At 40.2% G+C, this 24,359-nt stretch overlaps 2 protein-coding genes across 3 annotated transcripts; both read left to right on the top strand.

Annotated features, from left to right (window-relative positions):
• Positions 1-166: 166 nt before the first annotated feature.
• On the top strand, positions 167-10,322 carry LOC110359065 (uncharacterized). Of its 2 annotated transcripts, XR_010472114.1 has the most exons (6): positions 167-860; positions 2,795-3,124; positions 4,552-4,665; positions 5,785-5,918; positions 8,751-8,848; positions 9,830-10,322. XR_010472114.1 is itself a non-coding variant. In XM_065060462.1 (5 exons), exons 1-5 carry the CDS (start codon positions 806-808, stop codon positions 8,793-8,795), a joined length of 678 nt encoding a protein of 225 aa, XP_064916534.1. In that variant the 5' UTR covers positions 169-805; the 3' UTR covers positions 8,796-10,322. The 2 variants fall into 2 exon arrangements, 1 of the variants encoding a protein (XP_064916534.1); XM_065060462.1 differs by having other exon boundaries at positions 169-860; positions 8,751-10,322.
• A 10,691-nt stretch (positions 10,323-21,013) lies between these two features.
• S100P (S100 calcium binding protein P) lies at positions 21,014-24,117 on the top strand. The gene is made up of 2 exons (XM_005498433.3): positions 21,014-21,343; positions 23,833-24,117. Exons 1-2 carry the CDS (start codon positions 21,206-21,208, stop codon positions 23,980-23,982), a joined length of 288 nt encoding a protein of 95 aa, XP_005498490.1. The 5' UTR covers positions 21,014-21,205; the 3' UTR covers positions 23,983-24,117.
• Positions 24,118-24,359: the final 242 nt, after the last annotated feature.

Raw genomic sequence — 24,359 nt, 5'->3', positions numbered from 1 at the left:
CTTGCAATCTTCCTGAAACAAGCCTTAGTTAATATATATATGACACTCGCATTGCATTGATGCAACTGCACCCATATTGGTAATAGTGAGCCATGTTGCACACACAGTGTGGTGGTTTCTCACCGACGTCACAGAACGTTGGGGCCACTGCGGATGTGGTCTTCAAATTCAGCCTTCCTCCCTCACTCCTGCCAATGCAGCTATGCTACGGTTAAGGGAAAAATAGGAGGGAATTCTTCACAGGAGGGAAAAATTCAGGCAAGATTTCTGCAGGATGACAACAAAATGTGTGATAAGACAAGAGTAATACTTGGCATCAGAGTAACTGCTGTTCAACCGTTGTCTCTTTGGCTTTGGATAAGATTCATCCGGTTGGCTGGAAGAGGCTGCTGACAAGCATGTGCACAGTAGTTGATGAAGTCTCATTTTCATAAAATGCCTTTAAATGAAGGATTGCGGAAGTGCAGTGGCAAATGTTCATGACACCAATGTTCATACGGAAAAACAGTTCCTTATGTCATAACAGAAGAGAGGCTCGTCCGGTGTTGACAGGTAACCTGTTAGGACACAATTTAAAATTTGAAGAAGAAATGTTCTGGTTTCAGAAAGGATGGCTGGGCTCTAACGCAGACTCATCTGTGACAGCAGTTTCAGAGAGTGTAGGGAAAATGGGGGTTGTATTTCAGTTTCTGTCATCCTGACCACACGAGGGAAGAGGAAGCTAAGCTACAAATCTGACATGCTCTCATATGTTATTTCACTCATCCTCAACAAAGACATCTGATGCAAATGCTAATAATCCTGCATGATGATCATCATTTCACTGAAACTTCTTCTAACGATGTGTTTTGGTTCCTTGGGTAAGTGCCATTTATTTTCTTTGTTTTGTTTACAGTTAGTCACCTTGAGATGGATTTTAAAAGCTTCTCACAGTATGTCCACCTCCAATAGACTTGTGCGTGAGACAAGGAGAATGTTAACTATATTTTCATAGCACTGAAATAAAAATTAAAGTGCATGGGGAATCAAAAAGTATTTTCACAGAGATTGGTGTAGAAAAAGTGTAGAGGAACAAATCACACACTTTGACACCCAAAATGATGTTAGGTTAATGCAAGCACCATTTTTCTTAGACCTTCAGACTCGAATATTTATTGCGACAAGCACTGAATGTAAAATTTTAAAATGTTAAGGAAGATTTGTTCTCAATTACATAGGTACTGAAATACAAAGCAGATAGCATTTTGTGTTTCTTATTCAATACAAATTGCACTGGATAATAGTGGAGGTGTTCAGTATAAACTGGAAAATGGAATGAAAGAGAAGGCAAAACTAAGAAATTAAGCAAGGGCAAAATGATTTTTTCATCAATATTTTTCAGAAAGACAGTAAAGTCACAAGAGGGAAACGTAGCACAGCCTGTGGCACAACTGTATTTTAAATCACAAACAAATAAACAGGAGAACTGAAATTAGTGAACAGTTCTCTGACACTTGAACAGCTTCTAAGTTGTCATTTACATTCTACATCAATTCTTGCCCCTCCTTTTTTTTTCCTGCTGCTTATATTACTCCTATAGTCCATATCGATCCCTGCGATTTGTTGAGCGCTGCATTGTGGAAAACGTAGAGGTGCCAAACTCCTTTAGGTATGATGAATATGTGGCTTTTTCTAAGGAAAAAAGGATATTTGCATCATTCTGATAAAACCTATCAGATGTCATTTTAGGGGCAAAATCATCCCATAATTTATATGCTGGTGTGTAATGTGCTTGCATTACAAACAAATTTGGAAGAAAATCATGCAGTTTACTCTCATTATGAGTAGTTCTTCAGTTTAATGGCATAAATGCTAGAAAAAAAGGAAATTATAATTCATCATGCAGCATATGAAACTAATGTTTTCAGAAGTCATGGGGACAGATTTTATAGGATCAGCACTTTTGTGAGCATCAATGTCATTAGAATTTTTTTTCAAAGTTATCAGATATCTGCACAGTGGTTTCACTTCAGAAGAAAATATTTTGTACAGTATTGCGCATTATCTCCTGTAGATCACTTTGCATGTGGACACTGAGTGATAAAGAGATTCAAAACAGGAAAGAGTAAAAAGTTTGATTTCCTCTCATACCACCCGAGTCAGCCTTTGCTAGAAACCAGGCAACAGACCTGACGAGACAACCGTGGTCCACATGGCATATCGTATATTTATTAAACTAAGGAGGTGAATTTGATGCTATAAACTACTTGTCAGCAAAAACTTAATGAAAGAAGTTCAAACAAAATTGAAGAACCCACCTCAGAAATGCTGTACATTTGTCACCAGTTAGGAGCAGTGCAGGACAACCACAGGGTGACAAAAATTGTAGTGGATTTTTCTTTTATAGTGATGAGTCTTTCAGTATTCACTGATGAATCCTTCCGAGTTACTCCTTTTGGTCAGGTTGTTCCTTATCTGGCAGATGGAGTGTTTCATATGCTTCAGACTCAACCTCTATTATAAAAGCTTTTTGTGGAAAATAAAAAATAAGTATATTGGTAAGTACACAGAAAATCTTCATTTATCGCACTGAAACAACGGTGGAGAGCTTTAACACACCAAAAAATTTCCTTTAGCCAGAAAGTAATTGCCGTTGTTCATAGGAAAAACAGGTAGTAACTAATCTTAAAAAAATAATTTAATCATGTTTTCACAGTATTAATATTATTTTAAATACTGTGATTGTAGACATCACAGCTGTAATTTCATCTCTTTGCTGCTTTGACTTCTAAATCTATGTGTATTTCTCCACTAGCTACAGGTCCCAGTAATTTAACAGTCATCCAAACACCAACGAAAATACATCTGTCAGTTGGAGACTACACTGAAATTGCCTGTATTTGGGAAAGATCTATTGAGAGGTATAGATTGAGCTGGTATCTTGTTAATAAAGAGAACATCACCAAAACTGTATCATCAAAACTTTTCTATGTATCCAACATCACCCATGAAAGAAAGGACGTGCTAGTGATAAAATCTGCCAATGTAAATGACACTGGATTTTACTACTGTGAGATAATTATTGAAATACCTTTCTGTAAGAAACTATGTGGAAATGGGACAACAGTGATTGTTGAAGAGAAAGGTAAGCTAGCAAGAACATATGCATGCCATTTAACTTGTCCTCATAAGACTCTTCAGTTTTGAACTATTTTATACATTTCCTCGCTCTCCCACATCCCTCCCTCAGTGCTGTGGGTCTCAGGATGAACGGGACAAACACAGAGAGGACCTGAACAGCTCTTCATGGCAATTGACTTAAGCTCTCTCCTTTAATAGCCCCAGCATAGTGTTTGTTTTCTTCTCTAAGGGTTTGCTAATAGGAATTATTGTTATAGTTAAGATTTACAGAACAGCTGTGCATCAGCTGTGTATTTCACACAAGACCCAAACATGGTTCCTTCTCAGAGGGATTTGGTGGGCAAGATGGGAGACAGTGAATGAATCTCCCTTGCAGTAAGGAGTGGCTGAAACAATTGTATGGTTACTCTGTTCAGTAGTACGTACCCTTCAGTAACCATTTTATCTTTTTATTGCAAGTTCTTAATAAAAAGTTGGAGATAAATCAGTATGGAAGACAGAGCAGTATGGGCGCTATATTTTTAAGGATTTTTGTCCATAAAATTGTTGGGACAAAATGTTTTGTATAGGCTGTCTTATTATTTTGTTATAGCCATATGTTAACCTTTACAGAGGAGGCATTTAAGGCCCCAACTCTGAATCAGCATTGAAAAGCATTAATACAATCAGTATTCAAACACAAAATTTTCAGCAATAGGAGTGAAGTATATTTCACCTTGAATTATGGAAAGAATGTATCATACCTAGAAAACAATGTATCTCACTCCTGTTACACAACTGCCTCAAGACACTGTGCATCACTTCTTGAAGATGCTGATCTCTACCTGTCTCTTTCTGCCTCTCAACTGTAGAGAAAGACTAGGGGAATAGCTCTGACTAGACCTCTAACATTAGCAAACATCACTCATATATCAGCTGGTCAAGTCACAGGCAGTAACTTTTCCATTCATCCAGCACAGTCCAGTTTTGGAAACTGTTTTATACTGTTGGACAACTGGTAGTCCAAAGGGAGGCAGAAAAAGTGTCAAATATTTAGAAAACATCAGGGGCAGAGAATGAATGAAGTAGTGTTCAAAATGTTGGGAAATGAAAGTAAAGGGCTATTAAAGAGTTAAAGTAATTGCTCCTAAGTTCCTAAACTGAGTTGAGTGATTTGATCTCTTTCTTGGTCAGGTAATAATAGCCTTAAATTACAAGAAGAAAAGACTCACATTAGGCACTGAGGGGGAAAACTGTCAAACTGGAGGAGCTATTGGAGGGATTGATGTTACAGCTCATCAGATGTGCACCCCTGAGGAATGGGAAAGCAGAGATGACCTTGCACTTGGGTGGGGGATGCGCTGATTCACTCCTGAAGTCACTTTTGTTTTTTCCTACGGTGTTGTTCTTCTATTGTATCTTTGAATAGTACATAACTTTATATAATTCCAGAAGCTCATTCGTTGAAAGAGAGGGATTTGCCAATATGGGCTGTTATTCCTTTCTTAGCGGGAGCAGGAGGCTTGTATCTTTGCTACAGAAAGAAACAGCGCTCACAACTTTCTGGTGAGTATTTCTGTTAACACGTACTCTCTAGGTACATACGCCTGCTTTGAGATGGCTGGACAGGCACACTTCAGAGGCATCACCAAGAGCAGCTGCAGTGTGTAACCTGGTCCTGATCTGCTATGGACACCTCAAGCTGAGAGGAGGGATCAGAGGCACAACTTGTAGCTGAGTGTTCTTGCAGCCATTTGCCTCTGTTATTTATCTTTCCAGGAACAGGAAGCACTTAGTTTGAAGATCTTGACCAGGCTGGGGTATTGGAGGATATAAATTCTGATAATTTCTTAGCAGACTGAAAAAGTGAGGAGCCAGAACTTAGGTCTGCATCATAGTCTTGCTCCTGACAGTGACACCTGGAAGTGACATCTGAAAGATCCAGCCTCGGGGACTTTGATCTGATCTAAGCTTTTTAAGTGTGAAATTTTTTTTTAACTAATTATTTTTGTTTAGGTTTGGGTTTTATGGTGTTGTTGTTTTGGTTTTGGTTTAGGGTTTTTTAATAAAAATCCTGAAATGAACAATGGAAGCAGCCACAAACCAGTGAATGGCAAGAGTACAGGAGCAGTATAAATGTAGAGCATCTGCAGGCGGTGGGTACAGATAAGTGACATGTAATCTAAGGCAGCCTCTTAGGTAACTGTAGCATAAGTATTATGGTTGCAATGTGAGGCTTAGTCAGCTTGTGAGCTGTCAGGAATATAGGTGGAATATCTATAACTTGAGGTGCAATTCAACTTGCAGATTAAAAAAGGAGGAGGAGGGGATTTAGACAAGTGAAGTCCCTAAGCTCCTCTTTTGATCAGTGGAGTTGACACAGGTAACTGTATGAAGTGACCCATTGTAGGTGTCTACTAAGGGTAAGCTGATTAGTTCTCTTGATCAGTTTTCATGGCACAAACTCCACTGACCAGCTCTCCATCATGTAGGGGAAGGTCAGAAACCTGAAGGTAGCTGATTTTGTCTCCAAGCTGAATACCGTTCTGGCACCTGCCATCAAAACTGACCATAAAGGGCTCTGCCATCCTCATTCCAGAGCTTTGCAGAGCTCTGGCAGGGTACCAGTGTGACTCTGGAAATGGACACTAAGCAGGCAGTGACTGTGATTTGGTTTTTGCTAAGGTTCTGCACAGCTTGCTGTGCCAGCACGAAGGCACCAAGAGGAGCAGATGCTCGAAGTTGCAGAACTTCATGGGAGAAATGAATCCACCAACGAAGCAGCTGAGGAAAACTCATCATGTAGTTCTGCTGAATGGGTAAGTGGTTTATAAAAAGACTCTCGCTATGAGAGAAGTACTTTCAAAATGAGGCACCAGGGAATGAGCTGAACAGAAAGCATGCAAGAAAACGTTGTCCCTAGGACAGCATCTTGCTGCACATGAAAGGTTTAAAGAAAAAAAAAGTTTTCTTGCAAGAGACAACACTCAGAAATAAGAAAAGATAGTAGGACAGTATTGAATTCTGTTGTTATAGTGACACTATAAAATTGCCTGGAAAAGAGGGCAGCAAAAAGTGCAGAATATCAATATAGAGACTGCATGAAAGAAGTGCATAAGAAGCATTAAATGTCAGTAAAGTCCCTTTACATATAATTATATATCAAGCTCAAGGGGTTTGGACCAGCTTCAGCTCATAGGGTCATTACAGCACTTGCTGAGAGCAGGCAGTAGATTGCAGGCAAGCTCCTTTTTCCGGGCAGTCATTCATCTTTTAATTACGTTAAAACATAAAGAGGACAAGGGAATGAAGCCCTAATTTAACTCTTGCATAGGCAGGCGCAACTTCCATTACAACCAGCTGGACAGGCTTTGACAAGCCACACAGACGGGATGCAAAATGCTAAAGCCCATGGTCATGACAGCATTTATTGAGCCTACGGATTCCCGAATTCGCCTATTATGGAACCTGGCTTCAGTCTTGGTTTGGTCATATTGGTATAGAAATAATGGTGAGAGAATACCAGGATGTAGGTAGTAAAACAGTAATATCTATTATTGTGCAATGGTCATCATTCTGAAAAAAATTGTATAGCTGTGAAAATTCATTCCTTATAATACGTAGATTCCCACTGAAGCTGAGAGACTTGCTTTTACAGGAGATATCATAGCAGAAAACTTTAAAAATACAAGGCATGAGACGGTCTGGTCATAGTAATATAATATTCTAACTACTAGCTATAAATGGATAACTCTTCTACTTGTTAATATTTAATGAAGACATAAGAAAACAAAGTTGAGAATGGGAAAGCAAGCATCAGAGGTGGTGCAGAGTGAAGAGTAGTAGCCATTAACTGCTCAGGGTCTGCATGGACAGAAAGACTCACCCAGAGAATGTGTGAATACGATTACAAAAGATCTTTTGTTGTTGCTTTATAATTTAGCAGCTGTGAGCCACAGTGACATATCATTCTATAGAGTCAGTGTTTTCATGTAACAGACATTTTTGCTATTTTAAAGAAAGCAGAGTGATTTCATAGTGACATCATCGAAAATGTTAAAACATAACTGGATCTTATAAATCATTCCAGAGATCCAATAGATTAGTAAAGCCAGTACATACAATGTGCATGGACACTGTATTTTGAACAAATTAAAACAGTAGTGATGAGCAAATATTATGGTGTCTCTGGTGCTATCCTCATTGCCTTTCAGTTGTGTTGCAGGACATGATTGCTTTAATTTAAATTTTCTTTCTGTTTGTGCAAAATTAAGTCTCTAAAAGTTCACCCTAGTTTTTTATGTTGCTTACACTTTTTTTTTTTAAGCCTGGAAATTTGCTGTACATTCTGGGAAGGCTTGGGCATCATTTCTAGAACAGAGAACGTGAAGGTTCTGTACGCCTCTGCAAGGCTATTTACAGTCTCCAATTTATGTCATGTTTTTTTGCAATTCTTGGGGTTGCAAATGCAATCTTGTATCACAGAACTTGAATTGAGGCCTGGACTTTATTTTCACATGTATCATATGTCATAACAACACCGAGCAACTAAGCCAGGTGACAACACATAGCTCCAGGTATCCAAGTTAGATTAACCTGAGAGTGAATATCCGCATAGCAAAGCTGGCTGCTGTAGTCAGCTTTTACTATATGGCCCTTGTCTCTGTCTCTCTGGAGATTCATCCTGTATTCACTGAATTGAGATGCTCAGGGAGTGTTTCCCAGACATTTCTGCCAGCTGCAGGGGAATTTAGCTCTTAAGGGAATTCTTGGCGCAGTTGATGTGTTTTTCATTGCTAAGTTCTGCAGGTTCCAGCCCAAATCTAAGCACTGCTGTAGCGTTAATGCAAACTTCCAGCTTACAGAACCACACAAAAAGCACACTCCAGAGGCGCTCTGGTTGTGCAAAAATGCATAGAAGCGTGACACAGATTAGATGGCTGTACGTACCATGGCTCCTGTTTGACATTCAGCCAGCAAGTATCTCTCTCTATTCTGAACATCATTCATTAAAACAAAAACATTAAACCCCCACAGTAAAGCATAACTGTGAGGACAAAAAGCAACCACTTGGTGATTTCCACTTTTTTACTGGTTCATGCCATGTCAGCTTGAGAGTTTGATTTGATAGGTCTGTGAGCACCAGTCTTCGTGCACGTTTCAGGCAGACGTTTCTCAGGTTTTGCTAAAGGACTTACCTGAAGATCCCAAATTCTACATGTGCTTAAAAAATTATTTTTTCACAGTCCAGAATAACATCTGAATACCACAGCAGTTTCCTAGTTTACTGTATCAAAAAAGCATCCAACCAGAAGAAACAGCGTGATGAAGCTTTTTGGAAATACTGGAGTTAAATTATTTTAGATTTCAGAGAACCTGTTTACACTGGAACTTGACAACTTTGCTATTCTAAATAAGCACTTTCTGCCTGGTACCTAATTAACTAAGGCAATTGAACCCAAACATAGGAAGACTTTGCCTTTCAATGTTAGTACTGAGACACTCTCTACCTCTGAAATTATAACCCCATGGCCTGTGTTTCCCTCTGTTCCCTTGGGCTGTGCTAGATGCGGTGTCTTGGGTAAAAGTTCATTTTGAATAGACTTCACGAGTAAAAGTTATTTTGACTGGAGTTTTCTTTGCTTTTTAAGGCTGTGTCTACACTTTATGAATCACTTGATTCTTTTTTGCGATGAATCAAGAGGAAAAGACGACAAATCAGCTGCGACTATTGTATCCAATGCAGCAGGTGAGCAAAGCCCATGAACTAGGGCAGCTGAAAAAGTCTCAAACAAGAGTGAGACAAGGATGTGTCGTCTACTTCGACATTCAGAACCAAAAGGACAATGTCATAACCAAAATATGGCTAAATAACTATGAAACTGAAAACAGTACCATAATTTGCTGCTGAAGAACGGGTTACATTCTTCCTGTCAGAAGCATGTCAGTGGGACGATCTACAAGAAAAAAGGTTGGTTCCGAGCAGTCTCTGAATGTTTAGTCGCTAACAAAACACGGTAAGGACTCCGTGAATTTGGAAGGTATGTCATTTTAGAAGACTGTCTTCAACTCTTCCCCCCATGTCCAGAAATAATAAAGAATGTATTATCATACTTTGAAAAATCTGCTGGACATTCTCTAACAAAAATACTAATTCAAGCAGCTTGTGTATTAATAGCAGAAGATAGAGAAAAAAATGCACATGGTGGTAATTGTTTGACAAAATAGACAGTACTACACATAGGATAGAGTCTGATTTCTGAAACTGTCATCAGCAATGACTATATCATGGCTAAAGTGGTATGTCAAAAAGGGTTATATTCCCGTGGAAAGGGACTGCTAGTCTTAGTTCATTCACACACTATGAAAAATCTTCCAGAGAAGGTACTCGCCCGTGCACAATGAAATAATAGGTTTAAATGAAGCTATATATAATATTATTATGTATAATTATTATCTAACTGTGGGGGATGCTTGCATGAGATCTGCATGTTAACACTTGTTCCACTTTTGTCAGCTCTAGAACTTTGAATAAATCGCTGAAGAAATAAATCAAAACTGAAAATTTAAGTAAAACCTGGCTTCCAAGGTCTCAACAAAGGTGAAGAGTATTGGCAGCAAAGCTAATGGCACTTGTCCAAGGACTGCTGAATGCTAAGAGCAGCTATCTGAAATGTGAATGTATTTATGTGCCAGGGTTATTTCTTCTTCTGTTATATTTGTTTTTCAGATCTTAGCTGGAGGTTAGATCACCTTGCCTGCAAAGCAGGGAGAAACGTCTTCACTGTTCCAGCAGTGTGCTACACCTTGTACCTGACAGTGCAGTAGATGCAGATGAGCATTCCCAGAGCTCTTAAAAACAGTTTGTGTAGTCAAAATGTGTGGCTGCCTTGCTGCTCAGTATCCTGTAATTAAATCCTCATGGCCATACAGCATAGCTCATGTTCTGGCTCTGTCTATGCCATAGTGACTACAGTTCACAAAGCTACCTCTTGAATTACTGTAGCTCAGCCATGGTCACTGTTTGGTGTGAATACACTTTCCTGGGTTGTTCTGTAACATGCCCTGAATGCTCTTCTTCAGTGAATATACTGCTGTTCCAAATACACTATAATCACTGTACTGTTAATATACCCTGTCCGAGAGAAACTATTATAGTACATCTCATGATATTTATGTATAACTTGAATAAAGCAAGAGGATTTTATTTCCTTCCTTTTCAAGTTCAGTCGCTCGAAAATCTTTATGGCTTTTGTACTGGAACTCATTATTATAACTTGCTTTAATGCATGGTGAAACATTGTCACGTGCCATATTCCTTCGAGGCTCACCAATGGGACTCTGGATTTCCACAAACCCTGTGACTTTGTCCCTTGCATAAGAAAGTGACAATCAGTACCAGGGGTGGTGACCTTCGGGCCAGGTCCCTGATGAAGGAACTGCTCTAAGTGGGTGCAGTAAATTTTGATCTTTCCATATATTACTGGTTAGTTCTCTATTTAAAGCAGAATGAGAATTGTTAAAGAAAAAGCACTAAATGAAGTGATTGCCACCAAACCACAGTTTAATAGTCTCCAGATCATATTTTCATTACAACACCATTAAGAAATTGCTGATTAAATATGGTTCCTACCAGCAAAGAATGCTGCCATATTAACAGCGGCTCATATTTTGTATGCTAACGTGATCATTTCCAACATCTGGCAGTTGAAGACTACACTCAGTTTATCATGCCCTATTCTTATCTATGGCTGGCAGTGGCTATGAGCCAGCAGAGTATTTTCAGAGCTCACGCTCTGAATTTGACAGCTATGCATCGTGTATATCGTGTATATCATCTCTGATTCTGTACCACTTGGAAGCAACAAACCCTGATGAGGATTTTCGAGGGCAGGCAGAATTCTGCTTTTTTCTTCTTCATGGTTATTTTGATAGATTTAAAACATAAGGAGCTCTGTAACCTCGGGACATATTCTAGTGTCCGGTATGATCTCAGTTTTAGCTGTCTGTGGCAGTTGCACATCCCCCTCTGAGAACTAGTGTGGCAGTTGCACATCCCCCTCTGAGAACTGGAGCCTTCAATGGGGCAGTTAATGGCTCTTTTGTGGGACCTGGAGCCAGTTGACAGGGTCGTTAGCAGAGGAGGGGACCAGAGAAGCTGGGAAGCTTCTAGAATGCCCACAGCCAGATCTGATCAGACTATAAAACGGGGCTCCCTCCAAAGATTCCCTTTGTGTGGTCTTCTCAGAGCAGAGAGTCTGCTGAGCTGGAGCCCTCCCCTTAGACTGGAACGCCGTCTAAAGAAACTTCCCGGGATTGGGAGCGCCTCACCTCCTCGTTTGGGTGAGTGATAATTTACTGGATATATCCTTGAATAAGTTCTTGCCTAACCAGGTGAGTGTGAGTCCTTGCCTAACCCACGCAAGTGATTGTTTCTTGAGGCGACCCTGGAGTCAGAGGGCTCTGGTCTGTTTCACGTGAGTGTGTGCATGCACACTGTGGATCCTCATTATTCTCATTTTGCTGCACCCCAATAATCTCCTCAACTGATATCCAAACCTGTATTTTATGTTGTCGGAGTGCTAATTAATTGTATAAACCCTATTTTGGTCAGTTTATTTGCTGCACTTTTCCGGCCAGAATAAAGTCTGTTTTGGAACTTGTTGTCCACCTAAAACTGACTTCGAGGTGCCTCCATGACACTGTTCATTTAACTTGCAGTATACAGGGTGCTTCAAAAAGATGGACCAAATTTGAATTCCCTATATCTCTGCAACCATAAACCACACATGAATGAAACTTTTTCCACTTGAAAGGGCAGGACATAGAGTTTCAAATATTTACTGCTAGATGCCTCTCCCAGCGTACAAACAGCCCCCAGCTTCAGTCATTTGCAAGATGGTGACCACAACTGTTTTGAAATTGGGTCCACCCTTTTGAAACATCCCATATAATGAAGCCCAACTACTTAATGACAAAACTTGAAGACAATCTTGGGCCTTTGCTTTTAACCAGTTTTGGTGGTTAGTCCTTCTTGAACAGGGTGCTACAAAGTGACGATTCCATTCCAGTTTCATTTGAGGTTCAAAGTCCTGGGTTAAGAACAGGCTGAAACATGCTAATTTAAGAGAAAGATGGGCATAATGTGTTCCAAAGCCTTGTATATGTTCTGCTGTGTTTTCAAGATCTCATCAATGTACTTGGCTTACTCATAGTCCTAAAAATGGGGCCTCCTCCCTGTCACACTCATGACCCTGGTTTGGAAAGGTAGTATAGTCACCTTGAGACAACAGGCCTGAGCTCTTTTTTTCCTGCTCCATTGCACAATCATCCAAGGAGCAGTTGCAGTTTAATTAATCTACCTAGCACCTAGGCAGCTGGTCTTAGCAAGTGGGTATGGATTATTTTGGTCTGACTTGAAACACACGTTTTTTCCAAGCCCTGGGCTGGGGTTCTTTCCTTTCATAATACCTGTGAATGAAGAGTTGGGAGCAGGTATTCCTGGATCTCCAATAGCAGGCAGGATGATGAGGTGCCTCAATAACTGTATTGGCAAAATAGTCATGTTTGTGTGTGATGCTATAACTGATGTTCTTGTGCCTGATAAGGGTGCTGTCAGAACAACCAGGACACTAACTTAGTTGATTAAAACTTGTTCAAAACCTGATTTTATCTAAAGTGGTTTCTCTGTACTGCTGACATCAAGAAACACTGCAAAACTGCCACTGTTCTCAAAAACTCAACGGCCACAGCCCAGGCTTAAAGTGACTTAAGGATGTCTTCATTCTACTAGTTAAGAACACTCTCAGTTTAAAATCACTCCTCCTTTAGGCAGAGTAACTCTGGATAGAGGCTAAATTTATACAGAAAGCCTGACCTGTGTCAACAGGAAGGATTTAGTTTAAATTGTAATTTTTTCCTAGTTCCTAGTATTGCTTGGGGAATAAAAGTTAAAATCAATACTCTGAGCTAAAATGTTTTTACCTGTTTCTCTGTTAAGGGCTAAAATCTTCAAGCAGATACTAAATTTAAGGAAAAACACCGCCCAAGGGGAAACTGAAGTGTACCATAGGGTCCAAATGGTCCATGTTTCCACTAACCTAAAGAAGTTGCTGTGTTGGTTTTATTCTGTCTTGATGAACTGTGCTTTCAAACTCGAATGCAAATTTGTGTCCTGCATCTATTTCACCATCAGACTCCAAATCAAGATATATTGCCACATCCCCTATAAATAACAGCAGAAACCAGGGAGTAGATCTATAAGATGATCAGATATAATTTTTGCCATCATGCTGGTCTTGGGTAGTTACACTGAGGGCAGCTGTGTCATGGTTTAACCCCCGCTGGCAACTAAGCCCCACACAGCCACTCATTCATTCTGTCTTGGTGGGATGGGGGAGAGAATTGGAAGGGTAAAAGTGAGCAAACTCATGGGTTGAAATAAGACAGTTTAATAGGTAAAGCAAAAGCTGTGCATGCAAGCAAGGCAAAACCAGGAATTAATTCACTACAACCCATCAGCAGGCAGGTATTCAGCCGTTTCCAGGACAGCAAGATGGAATGGTTACTTGGGAAGACAACTGCCATCACTCAGAACACCTCCCTGTTCATTCTGCTTCCCCCAGCTTCATATGCTGAGTGTATGGAACATGGTATGGAACATCCTTTTGTTCAGTTGGGGTCAGCTGTCCCGGCTGTATCCCCTCCCAAATCTTTGTGCACCCCCAGCCCACTCGCTGGTGGGGTGGTGAGAGGAGCCAAAAAGGCCTTGACTCTGTGCAAGAACTGCTCAGCAGTAACTAAAACATCCCTGTGTTATCCACACTCTTTCCAGCACAAATCCAAAACATAACCCCACACTAGCTACTATGAAGAAATTTAACTCTATTCCAGCCAAAACCAGCACAGGCTGTAAAGGCATTTTTTATTATTCTTGCTTTTCATAAGTGGCCTTGTCTCAGTATTTTGTAAACAGGAAAATGCAAATATAACTGACAAATGAGTACACAGAGCAAAAGAGCATTAACCAATTTATCTGACCAAGAGAAAGGACACATGATAATCTATAAATGCTTCTGATTTTCTACATAATACAAAATACTGAGATGGGAGGAAGGATTTTGATGGACTACTACATTCTAGTAACAAGGCTTTGGTTAAGTTGCCATGGTCTGGTGCTGGGCACTGGTGGATTTTGTTGTCTGATAGGATATGACAATTAATTGCTTTTCCTTTTTCTAGAGTAGAGCCAGTTGGCAAGACTCAGCAACATCTTATACAGCCAGAGTTGCTCTTATCAAAGTTATTTCATAACTTTGTCTCACAAAGTGTTCAACTCCACAGAGACAGAGCAATATAAAAAGAATAAGGCAGAGAGGGACTAAGTACAGCACCTGTGTTAAGTATTATTAGCAGACTAAAGACAGAGGTTAGAGATATAACTAAACAGTGCAAGGATGCAAAATAATAACAAGAAATTGGGTCTGTCCGGTACCTCTGCTCTGAAATGCTCTATGTTCTGTTATCTGCCGATGTGCTTGTCTTGTCCTAAACTTGAAAGACCAGCTCTGTGAGGCAGGAATGCTATATCTGTACGCTGCCTGGCCTAACGCAACTGCAGTCCACGGTTAGGGCTTCTGATACTGCTATGGGAATAAATCATGAAAGCAAGTAATAGGTGTTGCTCCCTTTTTCACTTCATAGATTTTAATTCTGGAGAGAGGAAAAAAATCATAGGCATATCTAATTAAGACAGCAGACAAAGGTCAGGTAATAAGGTGGCAGACATTCCAAAAATACCACTGGGCTGACTGGGTTTGCTCAGATACAATAACTCTCTCAGTTTAGCAGCTGTACAATAATATGACTTCTCCATTTTAAGTTTCTTTTAAAATACAGCCTAACCTTAACCTAAAGACTCTAGGTTTTATCTAAACAAGGACTGTTATCGAGCAAGAAAGGAAATGGAAAGAGTAGCTACCATTTCTTTCAGGCTCTGTGAGGGGAAAAAATGAGCTAATATCCTCTGGGTAGAAAGAGTAAGAGCTGGTTTCTCATCTCACCTTCAGATAAGTTTGTGATAGCAAACTTATGTGAGCAGTGAGCAAGGGCACTGAGTGTGAGAACCTGAGACAGACTCGGGCCATTTTTAAGACACTTTAACCGGTAATTGTCACACCAGTGGCTACTCAGTTAAATACACCCAGTAGGTAGTCCATCTAGATAGATTTAAACACATTTTAAAGGTAAATTTTGGCCAAAATAATACGAGTCCTATATTTATACCCATGACCATATTTCCTCAACTCACTCAAGTGGCCTCTGGCTTTAGTTAGGGTCTGTTCATGGTTGGGTTTTTCCTTCCAACTTGAGGACTCTCCCGGTTCCATGCAGGTCATTTTTTATATCCCTGTTTGTCGAAGGCCGCCTCTTTTTCTGATAAGTGAAAGCTGAAGTTAAATTGTCTGTTGCAAAAGCATACTCCTCTTCCCACTTCCCACCCCACCTTTCAGTATTTCTGAGCCCAGCGTGCTCATTTACTGCCCCATTAAGAATGAGAGAACAATGTCAGTGTTTGCCTTCTGAAAAAGCCCTATTTGTTCTTAGCAGTCACACTACAGCCCATAATTACTTTCTGGAAACCAAAAGCAGCCAGTTCTGTGAAATGTGTGCGCCTGGGGACCTTCCATTCAATCAAATTGCCTTGTAAATCTTCCCTTTACACACAGTTCTGTTGTGACGGGTCAGCCCTTCTCATTTCTTCAACATATGCATAAATTAATATTTTTAAAAATATATATATATATATATTTTTAGGGGGGATGCAAAGATTTTCTCTCAATGTGTTGCCTGCAAGGGCACTCAACCCGAAGCATCTTTCTTTTAGGATTCCTTCCCTCTGAGAAAATGTTTTTGTAGACTGAAGGAAAAAGAGTATTGTTTAGTTCATGAGAGCTTAACACAGACAAAATATTCTTCTTTGCATACAAAAGTCTTTTGAAAGCTTTCTTGGAATGGCCTCAGTCATCCTTTCATGTCTTTACCTCTCTCTAACAAATAGGAACTTCCTTTTAAAAGGTTCACTCAGTCTGTTCTAAAGTTCACAAAACAACCATCCTCTTTCGCAGCTCATTTATCTTTTTATTTTTCTTTGGGTTTTTCCTTGTTCTTATTTTTTTTCCCTCTGTCTTTTTTTCCTATTCTTTCTGACTAAGCCATAGAGCAACTTTTTACTGGGCTGGTATCTGAATAGGATTTTATAAGTATTAACATAGAGCAAACGACTGCTTGTGCAAGACTGGCTGACAAGTCACAGTACTTAGAAACCATGCCTACGGCACTTGCGTGAACAATATTCAGTTACCCTAGGGTGTTCCCCCTCTTTCTACCATTAAAATAAAAGAAAAAAAGTAGTCTTGAAAGCCTCGATATCATGAACCTTAAAACTGCAGTATTAAGTAAACCCTGTAAAGATTAGCATCCAGGAAATTATTCAATCAAGCATTGAAAACTAGACAGAACTATTTACACTGCAAATATAAATTTATCGGCTGTAATATATGCATTGATTTTACAGTCTAATATGGCTATGTGGAGTACACTAATAAATGTGTTTGCATAGAGTCAACACACAGTGATGAACGTCTGTTTCCCGTGGTAGAGCTTTGCCAGACGACTGTTTTGTTACCCCAACTCTCAACTCAGAAAGTCACACCGCCAGTTAGTTGACCTGGGGCTTCTCCATTTTACCTGCCCTTAAACTTCCCTTAAACAGTATGTGAACTTACTAATTGCATTTGCAAAACATATTTAAGGCTATATTGAGAAGTAAAGAATAATAAAATAATGAAAACCTCTACATACATCATTACCAGAGCCTACACAGTATGTCACTGACCACCACACGCTGCTTGTATGAATCCTCTTTTGCCTATGCCTCATCAGTGCCTGTTTAGTCTAATCTTTCTGTGTTTTGCAAAACAAATATAGTAATTGCATCATTTAATCACTAGGCATAAATAAATATACCATGCATTGCAGAAATGAAACGACTCCTAAAAACTGTTAACCAGACTTAGAGCAAGTTTTCAGAAGCAGTGCAAAGGAAACCCTTGTTCTTTAGTAAACAAAGTGTGTTGATACTCTAAGTTCAAAAAATCATCCAGGACACTGGAAAATTTGAGGGTTTTGATCATTTTATCTCAGTGTGGAACATGCAATGCTTGTTCATGGTTCAGATCTTATTCTCTTGCTAAGAGAAAAATAAAGTGCTTTTCGTACTGCTGCCAAAATATGACTTGAGAAAAACAGTGAATTCATCATTTCAGGTTGTGTTTTCTTCCTCCTGTGCTTCTTCCATTCAGATATGTAACAGATTTGTCGAAATAGTCAAAAAGTCCTTCTCATGTAACTTCCTGCACCTTTTGGAATAAGCTGTAAGGGATGATAAGCTCTAATAGAAGTTTAACATCTCAGCAACCCCATTTCAGCTGTTCAGCTGGCTGTGACACAAATGGCTCTTTAGAGCAGAGCTGATAAATGTATTTATTCAGACTTTTCCAAAACAGACACTGCTGCAAAGAGTGTAGGATAACAGTTATTCTGTAAGAGAAAATCAACACAAGGCCACACAAACCTCTTGTAAGCCTGAACATCTGGACAAATGCCTTAAAATTTGAGTATATCTGAACAGTTTTTGAAAATTCTGTGTGTGACAGTCCACATCTGTATCACTTAAATAATATAAACTTTTGGCCCAGGTTAGGAACAGCGAGGCCTATTTCTGTACAAACTTTTAGTAAATACTCATCCAAGCTGTTGCCTGTACCATTCTTCAAAGAAAGAAATCTGAAAAAAAGCAAATAATGGATATTGTTTACATTAAAATAGTAATAGAAAATTTAAACAAGCCCACAGAAACTGCTTATCTCACTGGGGAGCTGGACGGATGGGTTGCCATCAGAACACTGCTTGCTCTCCTGTGTGTGCCTCCTATTCGTGCTCTGCTTTGTTTTTGCAAACACTTGTAATAGTCTGTGCCTTGTGCACAGAACTGCTGTTTTTAATGAAAAACAAATTGTAAGAAAATATTTAAACAGTACAAAAGGTGCGAATTGAAAAGTCTGAGCAGCACTGACATGTGAGCACACGCATGAATACAAATGTGACACATTAAAATACAAAACAAAGGCACCAACCAGGCAGTGCTGCCGTGCTGACCTTCCAATTTGTAGAAATTCAAGCCTTGTGTTTTATTTTGTGTTTTAGCGCTGCGTGTGATCTTTGTTTCCAGAGGAAAATGGGTCAATGACACCTTTTCTGCCAGGTTATGTGGCAAAGGTGTGGACATACTGACATATCCTGTTGATCTCCCCACCTGCCTTTCTGGGGCACTTTTTTTCATTCTGTATAATTAACACCGATGTTCATGATTCAAAGTCATGAGAATGCAGGAAGCAGACTTTTTATTTTCTTAGGTTTTCCTTTAGAGGGAGGAACTGAGTTTTCTTTATTGGCTATGTTTAATATTCATGTTACAGATATTTATCAGAAAAGGACAAAACAAGTTCCTGGCCTGACACACCAGCGGCTGCCGTTGTGTGTGTATGCAAACACCAGACAATGTTCACAGCTCACAAGGGCCAGTTGTTTGCTCTCTTCTTGTTCCTTCTTCTGAAGGAAGCCCACAGGTTTCAACATGCACTTCAATGTAAAAACTTCAAACTTCACCTTACCTACTTAATGCGAATCAGTTGTAACTATGTCATGAGGTCGAAGTCACAGGAACAAAGCGTAGTAATGAACTGTTTGGATAAAACATACAGCCTGAGATGTTGCTGTGGTTTTCTGGGAAATGCAGAATACTTTGTTGGAGAACATAACGTGAAAAATAATGAGGTTTTTGTCCCAGAAAGGTACTAGATTTCCATGTACTTGTGATGTGTAGTCTTGCTCTGAGATGTTTTAGATGTTACAGGACAGATTTCGCCTGGGGAACAGGTGGCTATAAATGCCTGGGATAAAGGAGTTTAATTCTTCTCAATCAAGAACTGGTTTTTATGCTAACTTGTCCAGAGCATAGCATCAGTGGAAAATTATCTTCAAGCATGCAGAGGTATGTCCAAAGACATCCAAGGTCAGGTTTAGTTTTGGGAATCCATAGTCAGGATCTTCTACAGAGAATGCACCTTGGTGTCTATCAGTATTATTCATGCATGATGCCCTAGTTTGGTAGGTTCCCTCAAGTAATTTGCTCAGTGTGTTCACTCTGCAGACACTAGTGTATATGTAAGTCACCTTAAATGAGCTCCTCCAGGTCCAGTGTAGCCACCTGGATTCTGGCAGAGGCCAAGTTATCCTGTTGCTTGGCCACAAATTAAACTTGTTCCAAACTCAGTGCAGCTGAAGCTGACCAGCTTCCATCACCTGAGCTACCGCTGACCACACCAGACAATGTTCACAGCTCACAAGGGCCAGTTGTTTGCTCTCTTCTTGTTCCTTCTTCTGAAGGAAGCCCACAGGTTTCAACATGCACTTCAATGTAAAAACTTCAAACTTCACCTTACCTACTTAATGCGAATCAGTTGTAACTATGTCATGAGGTCGAAGTCACAGGAACAAAGCGTAGTGTGACTCACCTCCCGGCACAGACCCTCAAACAGCTCTGGTGTGTGTAGATGTGGGGTCCAATGTGTTTGGCCTTTTAATGGCGGGAGACCACAGTTTTCAAGCAAATCACAAAGTTCATCAGAAGCCACAGAGGATCAGAGGAGTTTAAAGTGGCCTTTTATTTTCAGTACAGTCCATATTATTGCAAGGTTTGATGCTGCACAGGGTCAATAGCAAGTTATTTCACTGCAGATTAAGATTAATTTTGATAGTGGTTGTTCACTCAAGTATCACATTTATTTGTTCAGATATCCCCATCTGAGCAAGTTCTTTGTGGAGTGGCTTTGCAAGGCTCCTTTTGCTGGCCTTGGAGAGGTGTTGGTTCATCAGACTTGTTGCAGACATCCACTCTGGCCTGACAGCAGGCCATGGGGGACTACGTTAGAATCATAGAAGAGAATCATAGAATCGTTTCAGTTGGAAGAGAACTTCAGGATAATCGAATCCAACCATAACCTAGCTCTAGCACTAAACCATGTCCCCAAGAACCTTGTCTATAAGCCTGTTAAACACCTCTGGGGACGGTGACTCCACCACTTCCCTGGGCAGCCTGTTTCACTGCTTCACAACCCTTTCCACAGAGAATTTTTTCCTAATATCCAATCTGAACCTTTTCTGGTGCAACCTGAGGCCATTTCCTTTTGTCCTATCATTTGCTACTTGGGAGAAGAGACCAACACTCCCCATGCTACAACCTCCTTTCAGGTAGTTGCAGACAGCGATAAGGTCTCCCCTCAGCTTCCTCTTCTCCAGGCTGAACAGCCCCAGTTCCCTCAGCTGCTCCCCATAAGGCTTGTGCCTTATGAGGTATCCGCTTGTGCTTTGTTAGCTGGCTGCATCTCAGACCTCTCTTTCAATCTGGTGAATCTCAGCCCCAGTGTGTGCTAGCGAGCCATCTGGTCTGCAACAAGGCAGAGAGGGCAGCCAAGCTCTTGTCTTGGCTCAACACAGGCAGCACCTCGCTCTATTTTCTCCCTCAACTATGGTAGTGAAGGAGAAGCAAGATGCTCCTCTTCCTCCTGAGCAGGCTGACGTACACTCCGCCAAAGCTGGGCCATCAACCCTCTGCTCAGATGGGGATATCTGAAGGAACAAATCTGATTCTTGAGCAAACAGCAAGTATCAAGATCAGATTTTCATGTGTTAGTCACACTGTGTATCTTGAAGGAGAGGCTGGTTTCTGCTGGTCAGCTACTGGTTGTACCAGCCACACCAGGGTGATAAAGCCTGGGTTTTGAATAGCTGCCAGCACAGAGGTGTGTACTCCCAGTGGTGCTCGGATACGGATGTTTGCTAAGGGAGAACTGTCCATCTGGTGTGCCACCAACACTTGGATGGGACAGTTGCATAAAGCACTTCAGAACAAGACCAGTGTCCATCCTCCGAGAGAGCCCTGAGGCTGCTCCTGTTCAGAAGAAAGCCAGACTCCAGCAGCAACATGTCTCAGCTGGAAACTGCGATGGGAATGACCATTGCTGTCTTTGACCAGTATGCAAAGACTGACGGCAACAGGCAAACCCTCACCAAAGCAGAACTGAAGACCCTTCTGGAAAAGGAGCTCCCAAACTTCCTCTCGGTAAGAGAACAGCATGGCATAATTTCTGTGTAGCAGGCACAGGGGCTGACTGCAGACAGATTTTAGTGCATTTTAGGGGAAATTACCTCCAGAAATATGCAATGGTTTGTAGAAAAAATTTTAAATAAAAAAAAGCCTTTGTACATATTATGTAAGACTGATTCTAATATGCAGGGCCATTCCCTGTTTACTAAATTCATCACTCGAGTTATCAGGACAATGGCTTTGAAATAGTTTGGATTTCATCTTCAGAATTCACCTACTTTTGTTTCTCCCTGATTTTATAAGCTCGTGTCATGCCACAACTGCTTTGAAGGTACTTACATTGCAGCAATTGAAGATCTTAAATGAAGATCTCTAAATATGTATACAGTTATTTTCTCTAGGTATTTATACTACAGACTTGGTATGCACATCAAAATGATGCATAAACAAGAACAACACATGAAGTCAGAGCAAAATGCTTTGCATTTGTCCTTAATACTAAAAGACCTGAAAAAGTATTTTACAACATAGATTTGTATGTAAACATCATGTGCATTTAAGTAGCTTTCTTTCATATATATATATATATATATATAATAATTATAATTTCTCTCAGTAGAAGCTTTAGCTGCCTGGAAGACAAATGCTTTTCATTTTCAATTGTTTTTTATTTGCTTCCATTCATGAAAAATCCAGAAAACACTTTTAAATCTCAACAACAAAATCGCAATTCGGGGGCATGAAAATCCTCCAGGACATTCAGATTTGCTCTAAAAAAAGTTGGGGAGCCACTGCACTAGACAACTACCAAATGGGATGATGCTCAAAGGTTGTTCCTGACTATGGTTGCTGGCCAGGCACCACCTTTTCCAGTTCCCCACAGCTGCTCTTACTAGTTCTACTTATTTCCGGAAAGTAATGGAAAAACTGGAATTTTCCAGGGAGGTAATTAGCTGAATGTCCTCTTACGTTCTAGTCTCCACTTCCCTTCCCATCTTACTATCTTATCAATGAAGAAAAAAAAGCCAGTCCTTAAAATGAATTTAAACCAAAACATCTTGTTTTTCAGACTAATAACTGCAAGGTGGAATAAAAAAAAAAGAAGTCTGACTTCCAGGAAAAAAAAGTTTTACTTGCATTTTACTGACTTCTATATATTTTTTTTTATTTACAAGAATGTTCTGGGACACAGAGTTTTCTAAGTAGTCATAAATATTTCTGGTCTTAGAATTGGTGATACCTGGCACAGCTCACAACTACCTGGAAAGGTCTTGAATCAGAGGCAGAAATAAATCTGTACCATAGGACTGAAGGATTGGACTCAGTTATAAAGAGTCTGCAAAAATATAATTCCCCCATGTGCATTTCAGAAGTAGTTTAGAGACTTCTATCTCACTAAATAATTAGAAATATTCGCTTATAAAATTAAAACTGATTGCAATTTGCTAAGTGAGAAGGAATAAAACCTTCCAGACATATTCATCAGTCAGATCTAGGGAGCCGGTTCAATTTTTAGTGATTTTAAAAGTGCATATATTTAAAGTGAAACATGAAATTATAGAAAGAGAAATTGAGTTAAGTAGATGATAATCAAGAAGTGCCATCAGATTTCAATGAAGGTAGTCATTCTTTTAAATTCCTGAAAAATTTCCAAATGTTTCTATAATTTCTTTCTGGTTTAATATCAGATTTGGGGGTTTTTGTTTAGTTTCAACAAAATCCACGTGGTTGTTTCCTACCTTAAATAGGTGTCTACTGCCATCCCTTGTTTATTTTTAAAACTGCATTTTCTAAAATTACTGGAATTAATCAGTGTCAGGACTCGAGCCAAAAAACCCTCCTGTGTGCTGCCTCGGGGGAAAAAAACTTATTTTTAGAATTATTTTGGCAAAATTAAAAAAAAAAATCTCCTTTTACTTGAATGGTGCCTTACTTAACATCAGCCTCAAGACAGACTGGTTCAGTCAGCCTGTCAGAATTATGGCAACTTAGAAAAAGCTTTTTTGGGTGTTTTTCCCCCATAACTGAAGCTCAGCATCACGCTGGAGTCAGGAGGTGCCTGCCCGGACACCAGCTCCTGCGAGAGGCTTGTGCCGGGCACCAGAGCCACAGGGACCACCCAGAGCACTTTTGAGGCCATTTTTGAGGCATCTTTTATGGGGTAACAGTGCTTAATGAAGCTTAAATCTGATATTTGTCCCAGGAATACACCATTTTGCAGAAGTGAAGACTGGCCAAACTCCAGCCCGGCCTGTCCATGGGAGCTGATGGGGAACACACAGCATTTACTTCAGCTGGGCAATGTCCTCGGGGCTTTGCATTGCACAGCTTACCCCTTATAAATGTTGTTTTAAACAGCAAACACGCTGCTTCATGCTGGTGCGTGACTGCAGCTCTCAGGTGTAACAAACCCGGGCCCCTGTTTGGGATGACAATGGGTAGTTATGATGACAGATTATGGTTCGTGCCCTCTCTCACCTCAACCTGCTCCTTTTCTTTTGCAGTCGGGGAAGGACAAGGACGCCATTGATAAAGTCTTCAAGAACCTGGATGAAAACGGTGATTCCCAAGTGGACTTCAAAGAATTTGTCATCTTTGTGGCAGCTCTGACTTGTTGCTGTCACAAATATTTTGAGCAGAAAGCAGCCAAATAATTGTCAAACTGCTCACAAGAAGCTGTCTTCGCCTGTACTCCATATGCTAGTGGTATGGATGCCTTCACTTCTTCCATGTACTGCCAGGCAGTTTACAAGCATATCGGGCTGTGAAAATAAATCCTACTGTGCCTACTTCTCTGTCTTGAATCTTAATTTCTGCTCCTTTGCGGAAGAGCCCAAGTTTAATGGCTCTCATTAACTCTCACTGAGTATTTCTTGTTTCTCTGATTTCTAAAATTCTGTTCTTAGCCAAAAGGCTCAATATCCATCCCAGCACAGAGGAAACAGAAGGGTAAATGCTGCTGGGGCCATGAGTCAGCTTCAGGCTGCCTTTCTGACACAGCACCTCTGGGATGCAGCTGCCAAGCTTCAGT

This window comes from Columba livia, chromosome 4 (assembly GCF_036013475.1).
Source record: "Columba livia isolate bColLiv1 breed racing homer chromosome 4, bColLiv1.pat.W.v2, whole genome shotgun sequence".
Classification (NCBI taxonomy): Eukaryota; Metazoa; Chordata; class Aves; order Columbiformes; family Columbidae; genus Columba; species Columba livia.
The sequence above is the reverse complement of the archived record's forward strand: the minus strand, read 5'-3'. Positions and strand labels throughout refer to the sequence as shown.